Source organism: Micromys minutus (assembly GCF_963924665.1).
Source record: "Micromys minutus genome assembly, chromosome: 1".
In the NCBI taxonomy this organism is placed as follows: domain Eukaryota; kingdom Metazoa; phylum Chordata; class Mammalia; order Rodentia; family Muridae; genus Micromys; species Micromys minutus.
Genome location: NC_137969.1, coordinates 114,947,897 through 114,969,903, shown reverse-complemented (window position 1 = coordinate 114,969,903; position 22,007 = coordinate 114,947,897). Strand labels below are relative to the sequence as shown.

The following is a 22,007-nucleotide window of genomic DNA, read 5'->3' as shown; positions in this document are numbered from 1 at the left end:
CAATCACACGGTGAGTTCCGGAATGGTTCATAAACCTGCTTTTGAGAATGTTATTATAAACAAAAATGTTTATATTTAGTTTTTATTGAATGGAGCTCATCTATGATCAAATTCCCTTTTAGCAAAAGACTATAACTACCATTACCCTGGCACCAGGTTTACATATGGTACACAGACATATGCAGGCAAAATAACCATACACATGAAAATTTACTTAAATATTCAGACCAGCATGTATGGATACTACCTGAGAATCACAGCACTCTGTGTTGTTAAAACCATCACAAATATGAGCAAACATTTAGTGTCACTGAACACTGTGTGGCCAGGGGCTACCTAGAGACTTTGAACACAGTCACTGGAGGGTAGCTCTGGCCTTTTTAGGATGACTACTCCCAGGATGAGAATCCAAATGTATCTCAGACAGATTTGAGTTTCCCAAATGCCGCAGCACGGTGGCTATGCCTTTCCTTAGTGTGATTGCTCAAGAAACATGGAACACATTCCATTGAGCAAGAGTGTTTATAAAAACACACACAGTTCCCTGGTTCCAGCGGAGTCTACGGCAGGCCGGGCCGTGGTTGTTGTTGCCGTTGTTGTTCTGAGGGCTCTGTGGTCAGGTTTCCCACCAGCTTCTTTGTCCGAGGTCCATGGTACCAGAACTGCTCCCCTTGTAGATGGAACACAGAACTGCAGGCAGTTCTTGGCAATTTGGCTAGTGATGTCCATTTCTTCAGGCTAAAACTTAAAAAGTTCTTCCCAGCTCTTAAACCATCAAACTGTGACGAATGCCTAATTCCTGAAATATGAAAAAAAAAGCTTGTTTAAACTGAGAGTGATGTCAGATGTCAATTCTTTTGATGTACAAATTCTATCTGCAGTTTCACACAGGCGATTCTTAAGCACAGAAGCGCTTTTTTTGTTTTTACCACATCGGATCCCTCGTGAGGAATGAGCCATTTCATTGTTGCTTGTGTGTCACTCCAGTCTAGCAGTCTTAGACCGGCAATGGTGTGGTCGACAACTCTGGGTTCATTGGCAGTGTCATGGTGGTTTCGGGAACGCAGTTAGGCTCGAGTTGTAGGTTATTTAGAACTCCTTAGGATCTTTGCAGTTTGTAAAAGATTACCTTTTAGTGCCTTCAATTTCTTTTCTTTTTTAAAAAAGATTTATTTATTATATATATATCTAAGCACACTGTAGCTGTCTTCAGACACACCAGAAGAAGACATCAGATCCCATTACAGATGGTTGTGAGCCACCATGTGGTTGCTGGGATTTGGACTCAGGACCTCTGGAAGAGCAATCAGTGCTCTTAATCTCTAAGCCATCTCTCCAGCCCTGTCTTCACTTTCAAATGAAGCTTTCCCAGTGGACAGCACAGACTATTCATATCATTGTTGCTTAGGCCAAGTTTTCCTAAAGACTAAGCAGAATTATTTCCTTTGGGAGATTTTAACTTGTTTCTCATGTCGGATAGTATCTAGGGCTTAAGACATTGCCTCTAATGCAGTGGTTCTGAACCTGTGGATCACCACTCCTTTCAGGAATCAAATATCATATGTCCTGCATATCAGATGTTTACATTACAATTCATAACCGCAGCAAAATATCAGTTATAAAGTAACAGCAAAATAATTTTATGGTTGGGGGTCATACAACATGAGCGACTATATTCAAGGGTTGCAGCACTGGGAAGATTGAGAACCTCTACCTTACAGTCTCTGGACATTTTTCGAAGTTATGGCCAGAGTACTTACCAATTACAAAGAGGAAAACACACCACCACAGTGATGATATAGCCCCCACCTTTATCAACTGATCACAGGTAGCATCACTGAGAGATCCCATGTCCCCGTGTAAGAAAAGACACATATTTTCTGTGTAGCATCCTTTTGAGAGGTCAAATCTTTTAAGTTCAGATTCCATTTTAGGGAACCTGGCCTAAGTTTGAACTTCGGCAAACCAACATGCTGGTACCTAGCATTAGTTTCCAAGTTGTCCCCCAACAAAACCCAAGCCTAGCTCCAGTCTCTAGGCTAATCCTCCCAAAGACCAGCATCTTCAGGCTACACCCTCAAGACCAGTGTCTTCAGGTTATTTCCCCAACAAACCTGCACTCCCAGGTTACAAGCCCACCCCCTGCCTAAGAGCTACCTCTGCAGAGAGGAGTGAAAGTTAAGTTTAGGATATGACTCCTAGAACCAGCCAATTATGTTAAAGGCTACAGTAGCTTTCCAATTAGATGCTTGCACACTTACCCCCACCACCCCACTTGCCACTTACTATAAACTTTGTCCCAGTAGATATTTGGGACCCCTCCCCCCAAAAACCATCCTGCACGACAGTGGTGCATTGGAGGGGTATGAGCTAGCTGAAATAAAAAGGCCCTAGTGTAATTTACATCAGATCGTCTCCTGTCTGTGTTTTGGGGGATCACTAACATTCCCTGGCACTATACTTTAATACTTAATTTAATTATAAAGTGGTGGTAGTAGTGGCCAAGAGAACTGATAAATCCAAAAAGAAGGACATTCTATAAGACAGCTGGCCGAAGTCCTTCACAAACCCAATAACTCAATTTTAAAAGAAGGAGAGGGGCCAAGGCCAGGCTGGTGGTGCAAGGCTTTAATCCCAGTGCTAAGGAGGCAGGGACGTATCTGGCCTAGTCTCCAAAGTGAGTTCTAGGCTAGAGTCAGGGCTATATAGTGAGACTCTGTCTCAAAGAGGGGAAACAATAACCAGAGGGAAAGGGAGGCAAGAGGAGGCTGTTCTAAATTAAGAGATAATAACTAATTATAGTCAATTAGTTAAAACATAATATATTGCTTTGAGAAGAATTTGGATGTCATTCAACTGGTGGTTCAGGCAGGCATACCTTCCACCTTAGACTGTGGACAAGTTGATCTGTAACTTCGAGGAAAAGGCACCTTCGAAGGTGGCCGCCGCTGTGACTTACTCGAAGCCTCGATTGGCCACATTTTGGCACCATGGTCCCCCCTGGTGAAATCCCTACAGACATTCAGAGCATGAAAAAAAAATCAAAGTGCTAAAACTGGTTGCTTCAGACACCTTACAGTTAAGGAAGCTGTGCTGAATGGCCACTGAGGTGTGGATGTGGTTTTATATCGGAGAGATCATAGGCAAACGTGGCACTTGTTGGCTATGATGTTTGAAGATTGATCTTTAATTCCTTTTTAAGTTCTTATTTGAATGTTATTGGACCATGTGTAATGAGACTGCAATCTGAATAAAGTCCTAGCTGTGGTTAAAAAAAAAAAAAAAAAAACTTGGACAGCAGTTTCATGAATTTTCTGTTTGATCATGCATTGTGATCATGCACGATTATGTTCTGAGGATGTGCATACTAACATTTGGGATAAAGAACCTAGAAGCTACGAAGGCATTTAGAGTAAATGAAAGAGGCAAAACGCTAATGAGCTGGAGAAAGGCTACACTGACATTTTCTGTGTTGTTCTTTAAACTTTCCTGCTGGTATAAATAATTTCTCTCCAAAACGTCGAAGGAGCGCGGTAGGATGCTCAATGTTAGGATGCAAACCAGCAAAGCAAAGAAGCCTTGTCCGGAAGAGAGTGGAAGACACCTTTCAAAACTACCGCTTCCGCCCTGTCCGTCGGCTCGTCCCTATAGGCTGGCATAATTCCAAGGTCCCGCCCACAGCTCCCAGAAGCCCGAGCGCGCCCAGCAGTTCTACCACTTCCTGCCTGAGGAGAACTGCGATCATGGAAGCTGAGCCTCCTCCTTTGGAAGAACGGCGTCGGCTGCAGGAGGAATTGAGCGAGTTCGTGGAGAGCTGCTGCCGGACGCTGGAGGAGGTGACGGCGTCCCTGGGATGGAGCCTGGATCAGCTGGACCCCGGGGACGAGATGGCCGAGGTGAGGGGCGAGGTCGCCTGGCCTTTCCCGGGCGGCTGGCTTCTCACCGTAGGAAAGGCGCGAGTGGAGCCCAGGTCTCTGCGAGCGCTCCATCCCGATGCGATGCAGGGGAGGACAGGGCTTTTCGGGTGCATGTTCCGGGGGCGGGTGTGTGTGTGTGTGCTGCTGCTGCGTTTGGCTATTTGCTTCGTCATGTCGTAAGGATTCTGCATTGCGTTAGATTCAGTGTTCACTTTTTTTTTTTTTTTTTTTTTTTTTTTTTAAACCTTAAACCTGGACGCTTCCCACTCAGACAGTAGGAATTATGGGACGATTAAAGGACGCCTCTAAGGAGTGGTAGCTAGCAGCCGACCCTGAAGTGTATTCGAGTGAATTATCCTGACTTTTGTTTCAATAGGTGCAGGATAAAGGGAATTTGCGTTGCGCCGGGATTTCTTATACCCTCTTTATTTACTATGATGAAATAATAAAGTTTAAGTTATAAGTTAGTGGAAATAGTTATTGCGATTTACGTATAAACTTTTCACTATTGTATTAAAATTGAAGTAGAAATTGGAAGGGAAACCTTCCATTGTACCTTTACAAGTATATTTGGAGTTGTGTGAATTAACCAATATAATTCATGGCTTAAAACCTAGTAACGATGCTGTAAAATGGATTTGGGGGACAACTGAAAAAGTTTGAGATGTGAATTAGATAATTTAATGAAATTTCCAGGCCATTGAGCAGGGCCCCACCACACCTTCCTTTATTATCGAGGTATTACTCTGCATTGTGATATTAATACTTAAAGCTTTGTATTTGACAATATGTTACTTCATTTAAGATTCATAACTGAAGGAGGCTAGGATGATTGGTAGCATTTTGCAGATGAAGAATCTGAAGCATCTAGGTGGGATTGACCGCTGGAATTTGAATGCAAGCTTTCTGAGGGGTTGTGTGCTTCATTGCTATGCAAAACTCCCAGGTTAGACAGTAAACTGTGAGGCACATGATTATCTGATACTCACAGAGTAATTAGCTTTAAGATTCTGGTAAATAACATATTAGTTTCTAGGATAAATGCAGTCCAGATAATTAGTCAATTTCCATGTTTCCGCAGTAGAGCTTAGACGATGACAGTGACAGTTTGTGTGTTTGCAAGAGCTTGTCATAGTAACCATGAGGGGGATAAAGAGATGGCAGCTGTTATATTATTGTTTGGCAAAGTCTGTAATGGGTGGGGTTGGAATTTTTGTAGTATTGGCTATTATAGGCCGAGATAGGTAAGTAAGAGCATCTAGAAAAGTATATTTTTAAAAATCTTTGTAGCGGCTAGAGAGATGGCTCAGTGGTTAAGAGCACTGGTTCCTCTTCCAGAGGTCCTGAGTTCAATCCCAGCAACCACATGATGGCTCACAACCATATGGGATTTGATGCCCTCTTCTGGTATGCAGGTGCACATGAAGAGCACTCGCATACATAAAATACTGAAGTAAATAAATGTTTAAAAATCTGTGTGGATGTGTATGGGGGTATGGCCTGGGCTATGGGCCGTCGTCTTGATATATTCTAGCTGGCCCGTGAGTGTCTGGCTATTTTCCCTTCTATCTCATAATGGGAACACTGAAATTGCATATACATATTAACCATGTCTATCTTTTGCATGGGTTCTAAGGACTTGGACTCGGATCCTTTGCTTCCTTTCGTGAGACATCTCCTTAGCCCTGGCCAAAATGATGATGGTGATGATGATGATAACAGAACAACAACAACTGAGTAGAGTTAGTTAGGTCAAGCTCAGAAAGCATTAGCACCCTAGAAGGCCAGGTTTAAATGGTAAGGTTAGAGAGCCTCATGTACTTAAGAATAGCTAGAGCATTAGGAAGATAATTACTTCTAGACCAACCTGTGTGCCATGATAGGAATGGGAGTGAGAGTGGGTAGGGCTACCTAGGTTATACGGAGCCTTATAAAGGTCCTTGGCAGTCATATTGGAGAATGTTGGCTTTTGTTGTTTCTTTGTCTTTTTATTTAAAAAAATGAGGGCAGCAGGGGAGGCATAGGCAAATTTTAAGTCAGGGATTATCCAAATCACATTCATGTTTTAATAAAACACCTACTAATTTTAGTACTAAGTATCAGGCCCTACTCAAATGTTCTCTGTATATAATCTCACATATTTATATTTATTTAATCTTCATGATCTCTTTGTGTGATGAGAATCTATTGCTTCTATTTTACAGCTAAAGAAACTGACTCAAGGAAAAGTTAAATATGTTACCCAGTTTTTTTTTTTTTTTTTTTTTTTTTTTAATAGCCAGCAAATGGGAGAGTTGGGGTTTCCAAAATGGCTACTTGTGGAAAATGTAGTAGAGAGCACCCATCCTGGAAGCAGAGATGGGGAGCAATTAGTAGCTGTTGCATTCCACAGAAGGAACAGTGACATCCTGAATTGGACAAGTGGCTGGGGCTAGAGAGAACGAAAAAGGATTTCAAAGACATTTAGGAGTAAAAATGGCAGGACTGGGTGGTTGCTTGAATTCGGTGATTAGGAAGAGGCTTGAGCAGGTGGCACCTTTCACTGAAATGGGAGCAAGGCAGGTTTGAGTGCTAGGAGGCTTTTGTGTTGTTGGGATAAAATACCCAACCAAAGCAGGGTAAGAAAGGAAGATGTGATAATCAACTTTGGCACAATGCAGAATCACCTGGGAAGGGAGTCTCAATAAGGAATTGTCTAGGTTGGCCTGTGGGCTTCCCTGTGGGAAGATTCACCCTGAAGGTCGGCAGCGCTATTGCATGGTCTGATGAGATGGATTCAGGAAACTGAAGCATATGAGAGCTAAAGGCAAAGTATTGCTAGGAAGCATATTATCGAATGACAAGAGGTTAATGATTAGAATTACATGAAATACAGACTGCAGGAGATGAAATAACAACCAGACAGGTAGAAAGACATGAACCATTTATCAAGAGCTAGATGTGAGAATGGCTGTGATCCCAGCACTCTGGAGGATGAGTTAGGATTGCCATCATTTCAAAGTCAGCCTGGGCTACATGGTAGGAGCCTGTCTGTAAACAAACGAAAAGAACAAACAGACAGGTTGTTAAAAGTGCTTGCTTCAGAAGCCTAAGAATTCCCCAGAACAGTGGTAAAACATCTGTAACCTTGGTACTGGGGAAGTGGGGGATTTGCTGGCTAGCCAGTCTAGCCAAATAGGTGAGCTTTTAGATTTAGTAGAGTGACAGAAAGACACCTGCCCTTGATCTCTGGCTTCCATATGAACATTTACAACAGGTTTCCTACACACTTGTACATGTGATCAGCAGCAAAAGGGAGAGGCCAAAGAGCTAAAGGGAGGGAGAGACCAAAGATAAGGGTTGGCCCCCCCCCCCAAAAGGGTTGACAGCTTTGGGTAGTAGATCATGACTAGGAACTCTAATACAACAAGTATGACATGTTCTTTGGCTTCAGTGGGGATTGAGGCCCACAGAAGAGGAAGTATTAGGCTGTTTAAATGTTCTTTCCCCCATTCTGTTAATCTTTACAGGATGAAATCGCCATATGCCCTTATGATTCCAATCACCGAATGCCTAAATCATCACTAACAAAGCACGTGGAATCTTGCAGACTGAGGAAACTGGGCTATACCAGAGAGGAAGAGGTAGAATTTGTTTATTACATAATATCATGAAATTCATTCATTAGGAAGTCAGAGTGCATTGTGAGCCCTTGTAGATAGTACTGTGTTTAACGTCACAATTTGTTATTTTTTTAAATAGAGGTATTATTTACTTCAGATCTTAAAACAGCCAATTGTGCAATCCAAGAATATTAATTGAAAACATTTTTTTCCTGTCTAGGATGAAATGTACAATCCTACTTTTTTCTATGAAAATTTGAAGATTCCTTCAGTTACTTTGAGTAAGTATATTAGATTATGTTTGAAATTAGCCTAGTTTTGTATTTTTCTATTTTAAATTAGCAAAAAAGTTGGATATTATAGACATGCTTATGACGACCTTCAGTACCTTAAGGGATTGATTAACTTAGACACAGTGAAGATACTTCACGTGATGTAAAAAAATGGACTTGGTTTGTGTTAACTGGGTGTGAGGATCCTGCAAAACTGTGTATAGTAGGCCAGGCATGGTGGGATGGCAGAAGCAGGGGGAATCCCTGAGTTTAAGGCCAGCTTAGTCTACAGAGGGAGTAGGACAGCCAGTGTTACTATAATAGATCCATCTTATAAAAACATACAGACAAATTACACACAGTACTTGCCTCCCTTCTTGGTTATAACAAAAATATAACGGAAGAGATGGGGGAGGGTGGGAGCACGATCCATACAGTGTTGACTGAAGAGGCAGGGAAGATGGAAGCGTGCTCCAGTTGTGTGCCATATAAGGCTAAAGCCTTAATGGACCTCAAGAAACAGAACACCCTGATTCCACTTAGATGGATGTATAGCTTTTGGAATCTGATCGATTCTTGGACTCTGAAAGAATTTTTATTGAGGTTATAGGAGTGTTGTGGGTTTTTCTTTTTCAGATAAGGAGTCACAGTTCCAGATAATTAAACAAGCTAGGGCTGCAGCTGGTAAAGACGGTGACTGTTACAGCCAAAGTAAGTGTTGTAGTCTTAACCGGCTCTTGAATCAAGGTGTTTGCTCTCCTGTAATCATACACAGTATGTGCTTCTCAGGATCAGCCTTAACGTTTAACAGGGATAGCTTGCATTGTTTCAACTTTACAGTCTTATATGTAACAAGAGATAGCTTACATTGTTTCAACTTTACAGTCTTATATGTAACAAGAGATAGCTTACATTGTTTCAACTTTACAGTCTTATATGTAACAAGAGATAGCTTACATTGTTTCAACTTTACAGTCTTATATGTAACAAGAGATAGCTTATATTGTTTCAACTTTGTCAGGTGTTTCCTATTCAGACACACTGGGGCTCCCTCAGCTCCCTCACACCCTCTCTCTGCAGAGTTGCTGTTTTGGCATTATCTGACAGGTGTGGTTGCCTTGTGGATAAGTTTTAAGAACATTTAGTGAGTAAGTATACTGGATAAGAGTGTTTGATTTTGTTCTGTTCAGGTGCAAGTACCTGACTCTGAGAGTCTGTTGAGAAACATAGTGCATAGCATTAAAAGATTATGTCCTTCCCAAGTTTGTATTTGTAATCTTTTTGAATTTGACCTCTTTGAGACTTTGGATGCCTCAGGAAAAGAAAACAGTGGTTTTATGTGTAGTTTTATAGCATTTGTGGGGTTTCTCATGCCCAGATTTGGAGCTCTTCAAAATATTTCTGCCTTGAAATTTGCCAGAAACGAGGATTTAAAAAAAATTAACTAAGGCTCTTAGAAAATTGAAAGAAAAGCTTTTCCCAACCAGAAGGAAGTTAATGAAGAGTTTAGATTTTTGAATCTGGGTGGGACGTTTAGTTGCACAAGTGGCTCCACCTGCCGAGGTTATCCTTCTGTCTTTCCTCACTCTGGTTTTTCCCCTTGTTGAAATTTAGTCTTTTCCAGTACTGTTCTAAGAAGCCACTGTGCCACTGTCTGGACTTGATTTTTCGTGACTGTACTGTGGCTTTAGAAGGAAGATTGTTTTTCCCATGGCCTCTGTGTCTCGGTAGTTACTTCCAGTAGCAGAAACACAACTTCCATTTGTTTGCTTGTGCAGCTGGTTGGTGGTGGCACATGTGTTGTGATGATGTACGGATGTCCCAGGACAACCTCAGGGGGTCAGTTCTCCCACAGTATGGCTTCCAAGGGTTGAACTCATGTGGTCAGGCTTGGTGGCAAGCATCTTTACCCATTAAGCCATCCTAAGTATATTTCTTGTATTTCCTTTTAAAGTTCCCATTTTTTTGTGGCTTTATCTCAGCTTTTAAATTTATGGAAAACTGATCTGTGATTACTTAAGTCTTTCATTGGTCTCAGTTTCTGCTTATTAGCCCTGTTCATAGACCAGTGCAAATCATTTTTTTAAAGTAAAGTTAATTTAATATTTTTGGTTTGTTTGAGAGGCGTAGCTTTTTAGATACTGACTGGTTTAGATAGATTAATGAGTTTGTTTTGCTTTGGAGTTGACAGACTACTTGGACTATCTGATTTAGTGTCTGTGTTTTACAGGTAGGAAACAAATTGGCTGATAGGGCCAGTTTGATAAAGTTCTTACGTTGTTTGATGTAAATGCCTTCAGTGTTTTTGTTACTTAACAAGGTTTTCTCCCACCCTTCACCTTCCTCCTCAGTCTTTACAATGCTCCTCCTGTGTGCTACACATCTAGTTCATCCTTTTACTTTTAAAAACTTCTCCCCCCCCCAGAGCTCTTTTATGTGTTTCTTTTCCCCGGCAAACTTGTGTTGGAGAAGTGTTTTCACCTTCACATTAGGTGAAGAAACTCAAAAGGAAGAGACTCACCCTTTGCTAGGTAACAGGGCTGCATCCTGGAAGGAACTCTGACTTGTGCCCCAGGCTTTCAGTTGAGTTCTTCTACTGTGGGTTAGAAATGATCTGAAGTGAAAGTCATGCATTGGGGTTCTGGGTGATGTCACCGTGAGAATGTCAGACTGCACATGTATGCTCACATCAGCACTGGTCACTCCCCCTTGTTGGTCACTGTAAAGAGTAAGTCTGCTGCTCACCCCTGCATATGGAACTTGGGAGGCTTTGTTCTGTATTTGTGGTAGAGCAGTTGTCTTGTAGTATTATGAGAATACACATGGCAAGAGCTAAACTGGGGCTAGATACATTAATTAGTAACCTAATCTAAGAAAAAAACTAATGTGCACAGGGTTACTACGACACGGGTGAGTTTTATATAACTAAAATGACTTAGAAAATGTCAGGTGGTGTGAATTTATAGAACTAGACAGTAAGATTTAGACATTAAGCTCAGTTCATCACAGGAGCTATTTTGGTTAGTTGGTTGGTTTGTTGGTTGGTCAGTCGGTTTATTTATGGTGCTTGGGATTAAACTCAGGGCATCTAAGAATTACTTGGAACAGCTCTTTTCAGAGGAACTGGGAAGCTTTTATTTGACTTTGAAGTATTCTATCTTAAGATTTGATTTAAAGCACTCTGTAACCTTTTAAAAACATTTAAAATACCATGTAGAGTTCTGCATTTTTTTTCATCAGAATTATCTTTGTGGCCTAATTAGATATTTTTCCATTTGACCTGAGGGCTAGAATCTCTTTAAGTGCCTTCTTACTGATTGATTTATGTGAACAGAGCAGTGTGTGTTTCCCCTGATTAATAGTGTGAGGTGCTCTACGGTCAGTCTGTGACATGTTCTCACTGCACCTGTCATGTCAGTCATCCCTGCACTCTGCTGACGTCACAGGAAGTGAGCAGCACAGGCCTCGTGTGCACTGCTTTTAATTTTGATCACAAATAGTAATTTTATACTTAGTAGTTTATCTTTTTTCCCCCAATATTAAGCATTCATGTTGCTATAAATTTTATTACACATATTTGAGACATGGCCATGATTTGGAATTACTGTCCTGCAGAAGAATCGTATAGGGCCATTTGGGCAGTTATTTTCTCCCATGGGCCTTGTTTTCTTTATCTAGTGTTAGGAGTTGTCTCTGTGTGGACGGATACCTGTAATACGTGTGTTGTGGGTAAGTTTCCCGGTGACGGCAGTGACTAGTAGAGAAGAATGTCCATTGCAATCAAAGTTTGATTTTGAAATGGTGAGCGCTCTGGGGATGGGCCAAGGTGATGAGTGTGGTAAAGTCTGATCCAGCGCTCTGAACTGTGTAATTTAAAACAGTAAGAAGGATGAAAAATGAAAAAAAGAGGACACAAATTTATAAAAATTGCAGCACATAAACCATATGGAGACTTGCACTTTAAAAACTTACTGTAAATGAAGCTTGTTTAAGTGTGTTTATTCTTTTTTAAAAAATCAGTTTGTTGCTTAACCTTTTCTGTACTTTTTCTTTTTCAGTAATTGGGGTGAGTATAAGAGGAATTAGGAACCTGAATGTACTCCTTATTTAAAGATATGCAGTATCCTTTTTGCAAATGATATCCTTTTAAAAGTGTCACTCAGACTTCTGACTTTATCTCAATAACTGTCACTCTTAAAGTCTTGGTTTGGAATTTTGATTGAATTTTAAGAAATTTAAATATTAGCCTATTAGAAAGAAATTTAAGATTAATTAATAAAAAACACTTTGAGCTTGATTATTGAACTGTTTTCTAGATTCTGTATTTTTTCTCTCAGATTTTTATGGTTGATAGTCAAAGGAATTAGGGTTATCAAAGTCAGTCTTCTATTGTATGATTGTGCTTAACACCTGGCTGCCTAAAGTCTAATGTTGGAGCCTCAGCATCAGAGTGACTGGCTGATTTCAGAGGGAGTCGTCTTTCCCACTCATTTCCAACCCCTCGGCCAGTAACAGTGTCCAGGTGTCATTATCTGCATTGAAACCACAGCCTTGGTACACTGCAGCTCTCCTTAATTTGTGGATAAGTCCCTTCAGTGCTCTCATGGGAATCCTTTTGTCTCTTACCTGAGCTGCTAGTGAGGTTGGGGGAGTGCCACGGTTTTGAATGGTGCTTTCTGCCAGCTTTAACTCCGTTAAGGATAACCTAGTCAGCATTCGTATTCCTGTAAAAGTGATGCTCTCAGTTCTCATTAGGAAGACCTGTTTTAAGTTGCTTTGTTTACAGTCACAGTCATTTTGGTATTTTTGAGAATATTTGAGTCTCAAAACATTTTTTCTTCTATGTTTTAACACATCATATCAAGGTATTGTATTTATTTATTGTTCATTCGTAAGCAGACGTTACAATAATGTGTAACCATTGGGGCACTGCTGTTACTTCTTCCACTGGACTTAGTTAAGCCAGCATACCTACCTCCTCTTTAGGAAACTAAATCGTTTAAATTGTGTCCTGGTCATAGGAAGTTTACAGTTGACTGTGATCTTCCCGTCCGAGAGCTAGGGTTGCCAGCGTGTGCTACCATACTTGACTTAATTTAACATTTTTGATTCCCTGCTCTAGTCATTGCACAGATGTCATGAACTTTGAGCATTGAACAGCCACCTTAATGTTTCATATGAGGTTTGTTTCCAGAAGGACTAAAAATGTTCAGTGCAATTATTAAAAAAATTGTCAGCTTTTATGAGAAAAAGCATATACACAAAGATAATTCCTACTTTGGTAGTAGCGCTTGTATTTAAGAAATTATTATATAGAGGCTTTCTTAGCCTGTTCCTGTGGTGTGTACCTGTAGTTGTAGCTACTTAGACCATGGAGACAGGAGACTCTCTTGAACCCAAGGTTGCATGACAGCCTGGCAACCGTGGCAACATGTCCAGACTTCATCCAGTGGGAAAACAGGTTTTCTGATGCTCAAGTCGTTCTTTGTGGCTCTTGCTGCCTAACTCCTGGAGTCTGTCCTAACCTTGCTGGAAAGAATGCCAGGCAGTGTGCGACATTACCGTTCACCACGCACATCCTTGTATGTAAGAAGTCGTGTGGGCAGCTGTTGAATTGTCTCAGCACATACTTAAGAGTTTAAGTCCACGGGCTTCACCAGCATTTACTCTCACCTTATTTTACCTTAGGAATGTATTCTGCAGCTCCTGTTGAAGTTCCTCTGAATCACAAACGATCTGTTTGTGACCTCACACAATCGGATCGCCTGGCCCTTTATGATTTTGTCATTGAGGAAACAAAGAAAAAGCGCTCTGGTCCTCAAGTCATTGAAAATGACAGTGACCTGTTCGTAGACTTGGCTGCTAAAGTCAACCAAGGTTTGGGATAAATATCTTTTACAGTTCTTGTCATTTCATCTCAAGAATGTCTGTAAAGTGATTTCATTTTATGCCACTTGAGGGGGGATAAGGTGGGTGTGTATCATCTCAATATTAGTTCTGAATGGATGGTGTTACTTACGGAGTTAATCAGACTTCTAGCATGTAGGGATACTACCTGCATTTGCTCTATGGACTTGAATACCCCTGTTCCTCTGTTCGCTACAGAAAGAAAGAGTGATATAAAATAGTTTGCACATAATGTAGATTATTTTGGAACTTTTTTTGTGTGTTACTTTGGAACATGCAGCGTTCTTTTTTTTTAATTTATTATTATTTTTTTAAAGATTCATTTGTTTCATGTAAGTACACTGTTGCTGTCTTCAGATACACCAGAAGAGGTCATCAAATTCTATTATAGATGGTCATAAGCTACTGTGTGGTTGCTGGGATTTGAACTCAGGACCTCTGGAAGAGCAGTCAGTGCTCTTAACCGCTGATCCATCTCTCCAGCCTGCAGGATTATTCCTAACTGTGAAGTTCTTCATTCCAAAGTGGAGCTAGAGATAGATCAGTAGCTAAGAGCTCATAATGCTCTTCCTGTTGACCCAAGTTTGGTTCTCATTAGCCACACTGGGTGGCTCACAGCTGCCCATAACTCCAGCTCCAAGGGATCAGATGCTGTCTTCTGGACTCCCACACACACTCACTCACAGCGACAAACACACACAAATAAAAATAATGTAAATGATTTTAAGGGTATAATAATTTTATTCTTCCATTAGATGATAGCCGAAAAAGTCCAAAATCTTACTTGGAAATCCTGGCAGAAGTGAGAGATTATAAAAGAAGACGCCAGTCCTATAGAGCTAAGAATGTTCATATAACCAAAAAATCATACACTGAGGTAAGTTTCACATACTTTCATAGTACTTTTGTTGAAGATAAAATTTTCCATAATTTTCTAAGTCTATTTTATGTCCCCAGAGGTTTTTCTGATGTGTCGTGAGAGAATGCCCCACCCTGTTTGCCCTTGCCAGGCAAAGGTGTTTCACTGCTGACATAATCTGAGGAGGTTGCATAGCCTTTTAAAGACACTTCTTTTTGAGAAAGTGGTTCTGTGCTGTGACAAGAATATGAATTTGGGCTTTTGACTGCCCTTGCTTGAGAGGGTTGGGGGTTGGGGAGTAGGTTGACACTGGCTCTCTGTGTAGTCCTCCCTGTCCTGGAATTCACTATGTAGACCAGGCTGCCCTTGAACTCAGAGTTCATGCTTTTACTTCCTGAATGCTGGGATTAAAGGTGTGGACCACCATGCCCCTGTTCCTTGGCTTGAGTTTTGACTCTGGTGTTTGTCATTGGCTGTGTTATTTGAGCTTTTTAATTTTTTTCTACTTTATGTATATGTATGTGGGCCTGAGCATTGAATTTCACAGTTTCAGTTTCACAGGTTTGAACTCTCTTTGGGAGAGCATCTGGGAAGTAACTGTAATATTTCATACTCTGTCTTTCATTTTGATTTAATCATTAGGTTTAAAAAACAGCCCTTCTCTGGGTCGTCTCTGGTCTCATATCTTTGATCTTTGAGATCATGTTGATTCTGTATTTACCATTTTATGGTTGCCCTTTTTCATGGAAGTATTGAAACATACTTAAGTGAACATGACCCTTCTGTGGTTTTGTCTGCAGTTTACCCTTTCCTAGCTTCTGTTTCATGCCCTATGTCCTTCTGGTTGCCTGGACTTTGACAAATTTCAGCACAAAGTCATACATGATAGTCACTGTGCATAGCACACTGCTGGGGTGTGCAGAGGTGATGGCACCAAAGTGTCCTTGAGAGTTTAGTCCTCAAGTGAACAGATGTTACAGATTGTGTGATTGCTAAAGTGTGGGGGAGCAGTGGTTCTTGAAAGCTTAGATTCTTGTGAGGTCTGAGATGCCGTATCTCTGAAGGAAAGGGAAACTTAAGAAAACTCTGCCTTTTTCCTGTGAGGCACACTTAGGTGGGTTCTGGTGGGCTTCAGTAGCTCAGATAGCACTATAAAAAAGTGGGGCTGTGTGAGGTTCAGGAGCTGGAATGTGACTGGTGTGTGTGGTGCATAGTCTACTGTCTCAGACGGGGCTGCCTTGGGTTTCCTGTGGAAGAATATAGTGGGCAGGAAGTAGGGATGAAAGCAGCGGGCCATGCTAAGTACAGATTTTAAGAAGTTGAGGGCCTTTGGGGATGGCTGGAGCTGAGGACTTCTGCAGGAACTGCCTAGTGCTCTCACTAAGGGTTCTACTGTCTTGTCTTAAAGTCATGGAGGATTGGACTCCCAGGCCTTACTGAGGAGTTTGGATTGTTCTGTGTTTAGCTTTTGGAGCAATTGAAAATTTTCACTGAGGCAGGGAAGAACTGGAGTCTGGCTGGAACTATAGTATCTTTCTCTGTTCTAAATTTTTAAATTTAAAAGTTTTTATTTTTTTAGACAGGGTCTGACTAAGTTTTAGCCCTGGCTGCCCTGGAACTTGCCCTGTAGACCAGGCTGGCCTTGAACTCATACAAATCTGCCTGCCTCTATCTCCGAAGTGCTTTGATTAAAGGTGGGTGCTACTATACCTGGGTCTCTAGAGCCTTTCTTTGGTAATTGCCCATGCTTTATGTACTTTGAAACATTTTCTTGGTGGACAAGGGAGAAGTGTCAGCTCTGTTTTGGTTTATCTGTCTTCCCTGTGACTAGTCCTTGCTTGATCATGTGGATAAGACAGAAAAGAAACTTTCTCATGGTTTTCCCAGGTTAGGGATTTGTGCTCTCTTTGGGAGAGCATCTAGGAAGTTACTGTAATATTTCATGCTCTGTCTTTTATTTTGGTTTAATCATTAGATTTAAAAATCATGTGCAGATATCCTCATACAGACGAGTTGGGAAACTAAGCGCAGCAAGAAGAACTGTCATATCTTTACTTGGATCACCCTTCATGGTGTGGGTCTTGTGGACTCACCATTTCCACTGACCCCTTACCTTTCTGTTCCTTCATTCTTTCTTAAATTGTTAAAACGTGTATTGCATGTGACGGCTCCATTCTGATGTTCTCATGTTCTGCGCCATTAAACTTTGCTTTTATGAACGCCCCATTGTCTGCTATTGCCTCTGCCTCTTTTGTGGGTCTCCTCCCTCCCCTCAGATTGTCCCTCCACCAACATTCATGTCACATGTATTCCATTACTCTACCTTTTTTATCCTCTTTCCCTTTTGTTCTTGACAGTGTCTCACTGTATATAGCCCAGGGAATTCTCGAATTCCTTTGGTACTGGCATTTCAGGCATAGCACCCGGCAACTGTTGTTTCTTTCTGTACATCTTTTACTCTCTATCTTGTACTTGTACAGATTTTTTTCTTTGAATTGTTCAAGAGTAAGTTCTATATATCATGACCTGTTATCCCCAAAATAGTATGTATTTCTGGAGGATAAAGCTGTTTTCTTACACAGTCATAACATAGTTCCAAGTTTAAAGTTAACATTGAAATAATACTGCCATCTACCATTTAATCATCAGTGTGACAGTACCTTTTTTATAGTCCTTAAATACATGCTTCTCATAACCCATTATGTTACAACCCTTCCTCGGTGATTTCTCAGTGATGACAAGCAGTGATTTTTCTTAATAGGTTTTATTTTTAGTTACATGTGTATGTGTGGGTTTGTGCACATGAGTGCAGGTTCCCCAGGAGGCCGGAAGAACATTAGCTCCCCAAGGCTTGAGTTCTAGGTGATTGTGAACCACTCAGCATGGATGCTGGGAACCAAACTTGGTCCAGTGGAAGAGCAACAGATGCTCTTAACCACTGATCCAGCTCCTGTTTTTCTGGTTTTGTGATTTTAAGTTTTAGAACAACCTTTTGATCTGACATTTGGTTTTTACTTCTTCCAAGGTAATTCGGGATGTGATAAAGGTGCACATGGAAGAGCTCAGTAACCATTGGCAAGAAGAGCAGGGAAGAGGAGAAGATGGTGCTGAAAAGTACGTCATTGTCTTCACTGAGGAAATGTTTGCTTATCTCATTTTATGTTTGTGTCAAACCCTGGGCCATGCAGGTTGGTGCTGTGCGTCTCATGTGCTGTGATGATGGACATGCAGCACTGTGTGTTTTAAAGCACCTGTTTAACGCATCCCCTATGCACACTGTGGAATCGTACCATCTCCAAGACTGTGAATACTGTGATTCACTGGTGCTTGTGTATTGTGAGTGCTCAGAATTACTGTACGTAGAGTCGTGATGATGCCAGTCTTAGGGATGAACAACCACATTAGGGAACTCGTTATTAAGTAAGACATTATAGGGGCTGTTTGTTTGACTGCTACCTTTGTGGGATATAAGATTGTGCCACCAACATGTGGGCTGTTGTACTTTAGGTGGATGGTCTTGTGCAGTGGAGACTGTGGGAGGGGAACTGATGGATGTTCTTTCTGTACTGCAGGAATGAGGAAAGGCGATCAGCTTCGGTAGACTCACGACAGTCTGGGGGAAGTTATTTGGATGTTGAAAGTGCTCGACATAGAAGGGCTCGGAGTAGGAGCCCACACAAACGAAAAAGAAATAAAGATAAAAATTCTGAGTCGAGAAGAAGGAAAGAGAGGTGAGTGTCTGTCCCCCGAGTCATACAGCATTGTTGATTTGTTGTAGAATGAAGAAGAATAAATTACTGAGTCAGTTAAGGTAGGGAGGAGTTAATGGAATTGTTCATATTTGTCATGCTTCAGCTCACAGACTACACATGTAGCGATGTGTGCACGATAAAACACTGCACCTCCTACTCTTTGTAATACTGGAAATTGAACCTAGAAGTACGTGCATGGTAGGCAGCGCTCTATGACGGAGCAGTAACTTTAGCTCTGTTTTCTCTTTCATTAATTTATTTATTCACTTTACATCCTGATCACAGCACCTCCTCTGTTCCCCCTTCACGCAGCTCCTCTCCCACTCCCCCCTTTTCCCCTAGGTATCATCTCACCCTGGGACATCAAGTGGCACACACATCCTCTCCCATTGAGGCCAGACAAGGCAGCCCAGTTAGGGGAATGGGATCCATAGGCAGGCAACAGAGTCAGAGAAATTCCCTGCTCGAGTTGTTTGGGGGCCCACATAAAGACTAACCTGCATATCTGCTACAGATGTGCATGGGGGTGGGGCTAGGGGAACCTAGGCCTAGCCCATGCTTGCTCTTTTGTTACTGGTTCAGACTTTGGAAGCCCCCAAGGGCTCAGGTTAGTTGCCTCTGTTGGTCTTCTCAATCTCATTTGGGCCCCTCAATCCCTGCATCTGTTTCTATTTTGCTGGGTGGAGCCTCTCAAAGGACAGTTATGCTAGGCTCCTATCTGAAAGCATATTAATGAAATCATTAATAATAAAAATGACTTGGTTCTTGCCTGTGGAATGGGTCTCCAGTTGGGTCAATCATTAGTTGGCCATTTTCTCAGTCTCTGCTCTATCTTTGTCTCTGCACATCTTGTAGGCAGGACACATTTTGAGTTTAAGGTTTTGTGGGTGGGTTTGTATCCTTATCCTGTCCACTAAGAGTCCTGCCTGACTACAGGAGATGGCCACTTCAGGCTTCATATCCCCACTGCTGTGAGCCTCAGCTAGAGTCACCCCGTAGACTCCCTGGGGCCTCTTCTCCCTGTCCAGGTCTATGGCATATCCTAGAGATGCACCCCCCAGCCAGCTCCCCTGCTGAGTTTTGTTCTCTCTCCCACTCTCCATACACCTGATTGTTCTCTCTGTTTTTAATGTTTGAGACAGTACCTTACCATTCTGGCTTTGAACTCATGATAGAGCCCAGGGAGGACTTGAGCTTGATCCTCTTGCCTCTGCCCGCCAAGTAGCCTGGATTATAGACCTGCACCACCAGGTGACCAGCTTGGTGCCTCCCACCTTTCTTAAAAACTCACAAAGCTGAATTCAGTCCTGAGATAGAGTGACTTACACAAGGTGATGCAGTGGCCAGATAGGGCATTAACATCTTTTCTATGCCTTTAATATTCTATTTGACATGGGTACTCTGGTTATCTAACATGAACATATATTCAGAGTTAATTTTAATGCAGACCACCAAAATATAAATCTATTCTGCTTACCTTTTTTCTTTTCTTTTACTTTAGAGATATTATATCCTTCTCCTTCCCTTTTCTCCCTTCATACCTTACATACCCCTCCTGGGTCTTGCATGGCCACTTTTTTTTATTAGTGTTACAAGCATTTATGTATATGCATTTATGTATTCCTAAATATAGCCTGCTCAGTGTGTATGGTACTTATTTATGTATTTTTCAGGGCTGGCTGCTTGGTGGCTCGTTGGTCAGAAGACTATTTCTCCTGCTCTCAGAATCCCTTAGTTGCCTGGAGTTCTTTTCTAGGGTTGAGGCCTCATAGGCTTTCCCCAGTCCACTTTGGCACATCTACTGTTGTCCTTGTTCAGGTCCTGTTTAGGCAGTTGTATTAGTGAGACCTTATGAGTATACTTTCCGAAATTACTAGGAGACACAGTCTCTCCCTGATCCTCTGGCTCTTAAAATCTCTGTACCCCCTCCTCTGCAGTGTTCTCTGAGCCTTGGGTGTGGGAATGTTTTGTAAAGATATCCTCGGTACTGGACTCCACAGCTCAGCACTTGGATTAGTTGTTGTGTTCTATAATGGTCTCCATCTGTTGTAAAGAGAAGTTTGCTTCATAAGGGATGAGGATTACATTTATCTGTGGAAATAAGGACAAATATTTTGATTGTAGTTAGGGATGATGCTAGGTCAGTACAGTGGTGGTTGAAGGTTCTTTTCCAAGATCCATGAGTTCAGTAGCCTTGGGCAGTTGGCTAAGTTTCTAGTACCAGGCATGATTTCCCTCTTGCTGAGCAAGTCTGAAGTCCAGTTTGAGAGATTTTGGTTACAGACAGGGTATTTCTGCCACCACTGCTGTCTTAGGGCTTTCTGGTACCATGGAAGCTATTCCTCAGAGAGGGGCTATCTACTCATGGCAGCTTCAGCAGGGCGTCGGGCCTGTGTCTGATGTGCATGGTGTCTTTTTAGCAGTAGGAACTCACCTTCCACCTCTGGAGGTGACCAACGGCCATAGCAATGTGCTGTAATGTTCTGGGACTTTCTTGGACAGCCCTTAACATCAGCTCAAGAAGGCTTTGTATGCCTGGTGTTGGGGTTTTGTTAGGTGGTCTTTGGTTCTTGGCGGGAGCATTGTTAGCCATATAAAAAATTCATACAATCCATATATTTATAAATAGATATTTGTATGTGTTATTTTATTTTAGATAGATAATAATGATTCCTTATGGCTTTCAGAATTATTTTTAATTTCATTATGATTCCTTATGACTTTTTCAGAACTCTTTATTGTTAGTTTACTCTCCTACTTCCTTATTCTGTGTTTATCTCCCTCCCTGTCTAATTAGAGTCCTCCTCCATTTTGTTTAATTGTATTTTAATCTTGACTTTAATTTAATAGTTGGCTTTCCATTTTTACTCTTAAAATATTGTTCAGCAGGGAGTGATGATACATGTCTTGCACTCAGAAGGCAGAGGCAGGTGGGTTTCTGAGTTCAAGGCCACCCTGGTCTAAATCATAAGTTCTAGGCTAGCTGAGGCTAAACTGTAAACTGTGAGACTCTTGTCTCCAAAAAAAAAAAAAAAGAAGAAGAAACTCCAGTTCTAAATGTTTGTTTTAGCTTACTGTGGTTTATGTATGATGGAAATGTATTGCTGTTTTTAAAATGTCTCATAATTTTATGTCTCTTTATTTCAGGGATGGAGAAAGACATCATAGTCATAAAAGAAGAAAGCAAAAAATATAAATAAAATATAAATGCATTAATTATGCTTATGGAATAAATATGCTGATATTTTCATTATAATCTTTACGTAGGAGAAAATGGGTGTTAGGGTTGTGTAATGCTTACTATTTTAATAAATGCTTCAAACCATGAGTCAAAATTGTACACTACACATTTACATTTTTTATATTATAATTGAGTCTTATTACTATTTGTTTCATTCTTTTGACCATATATATATATATATCAGTTTTTTTTTTACAAGTTAGTACTTGAGATAGGTAAATTATATATAAGAAGGCAAGGCTAGATTCCACCCTGGCAGTGAGCACTCTTTCTTACTACACTGGAGGGTTGTGTGTGATAGGGAAGCATTCTGAGTCGCTTTCTGTCTCTGAATGGGGAGTGTCCTGGCTAAGTAGACTATGTGTAGGTATTTATAGATTAAATCACAAAATTTGTGTTCAAAGGAAAATCTTGTGTTCACACAGATCTTTAAGATGTAATGCTGAAGGGGAGTTTA

The 22,007-nt window shown here is 41.2% G+C and overlaps 1 protein-coding gene across 1 annotated transcript; it reads left to right on the top strand.

The window, feature by feature from the left end:
- Positions 1 to 3,733: 3,733 nt before the first annotated feature.
- On the top strand, positions 3,734 to 21,764 carry SNRNP48 (small nuclear ribonucleoprotein U11/U12 subunit 48). Its single transcript, XM_080933265.1, has 9 exons — positions 3,734 to 3,896; positions 7,427 to 7,540; positions 7,740 to 7,800; positions 8,428 to 8,502; positions 13,480 to 13,668; positions 14,454 to 14,575; positions 17,583 to 17,671; positions 18,130 to 18,288; positions 21,457 to 21,764. The coding sequence occupies exons 1-9, from the start codon at positions 3,744 to 3,746 to the stop codon at positions 21,503 to 21,505; spliced, it is 1,011 nt and encodes a 336-aa protein (XP_080789391.1). The 5' UTR covers positions 3,734 to 3,743; the 3' UTR covers positions 21,506 to 21,764.
- The last annotated feature ends 243 nt before the right edge of the window (positions 21,765 to 22,007 follow it).

What these genes read in the sequence shown, in the direction of transcription:
- SNRNP48 (XM_080933265.1), top strand. Translation starts at nt 3,744, where the DNA reads ATGGAAGCTGAGCCTCCTCCTTTGGAAGAACGGCGTCGGCTGCAGGAG. An exon ending in CCGGGGACGAGATGGCCGAG is followed by an intron (nt 3,897 to 7,426) that starts GTGAGGGGCGAG and finishes TAATCTTTACAG; the next exon opens with GATGAAATCGCCATATGCCC. An exon ending in GGCTGCTAAAGTCAACCAAG is followed by an intron (nt 13,669 to 14,453) that starts GTTTGGGATAAA and finishes TTCTTCCATTAG; the next exon opens with ATGATAGCCGAAAAAGTCCA.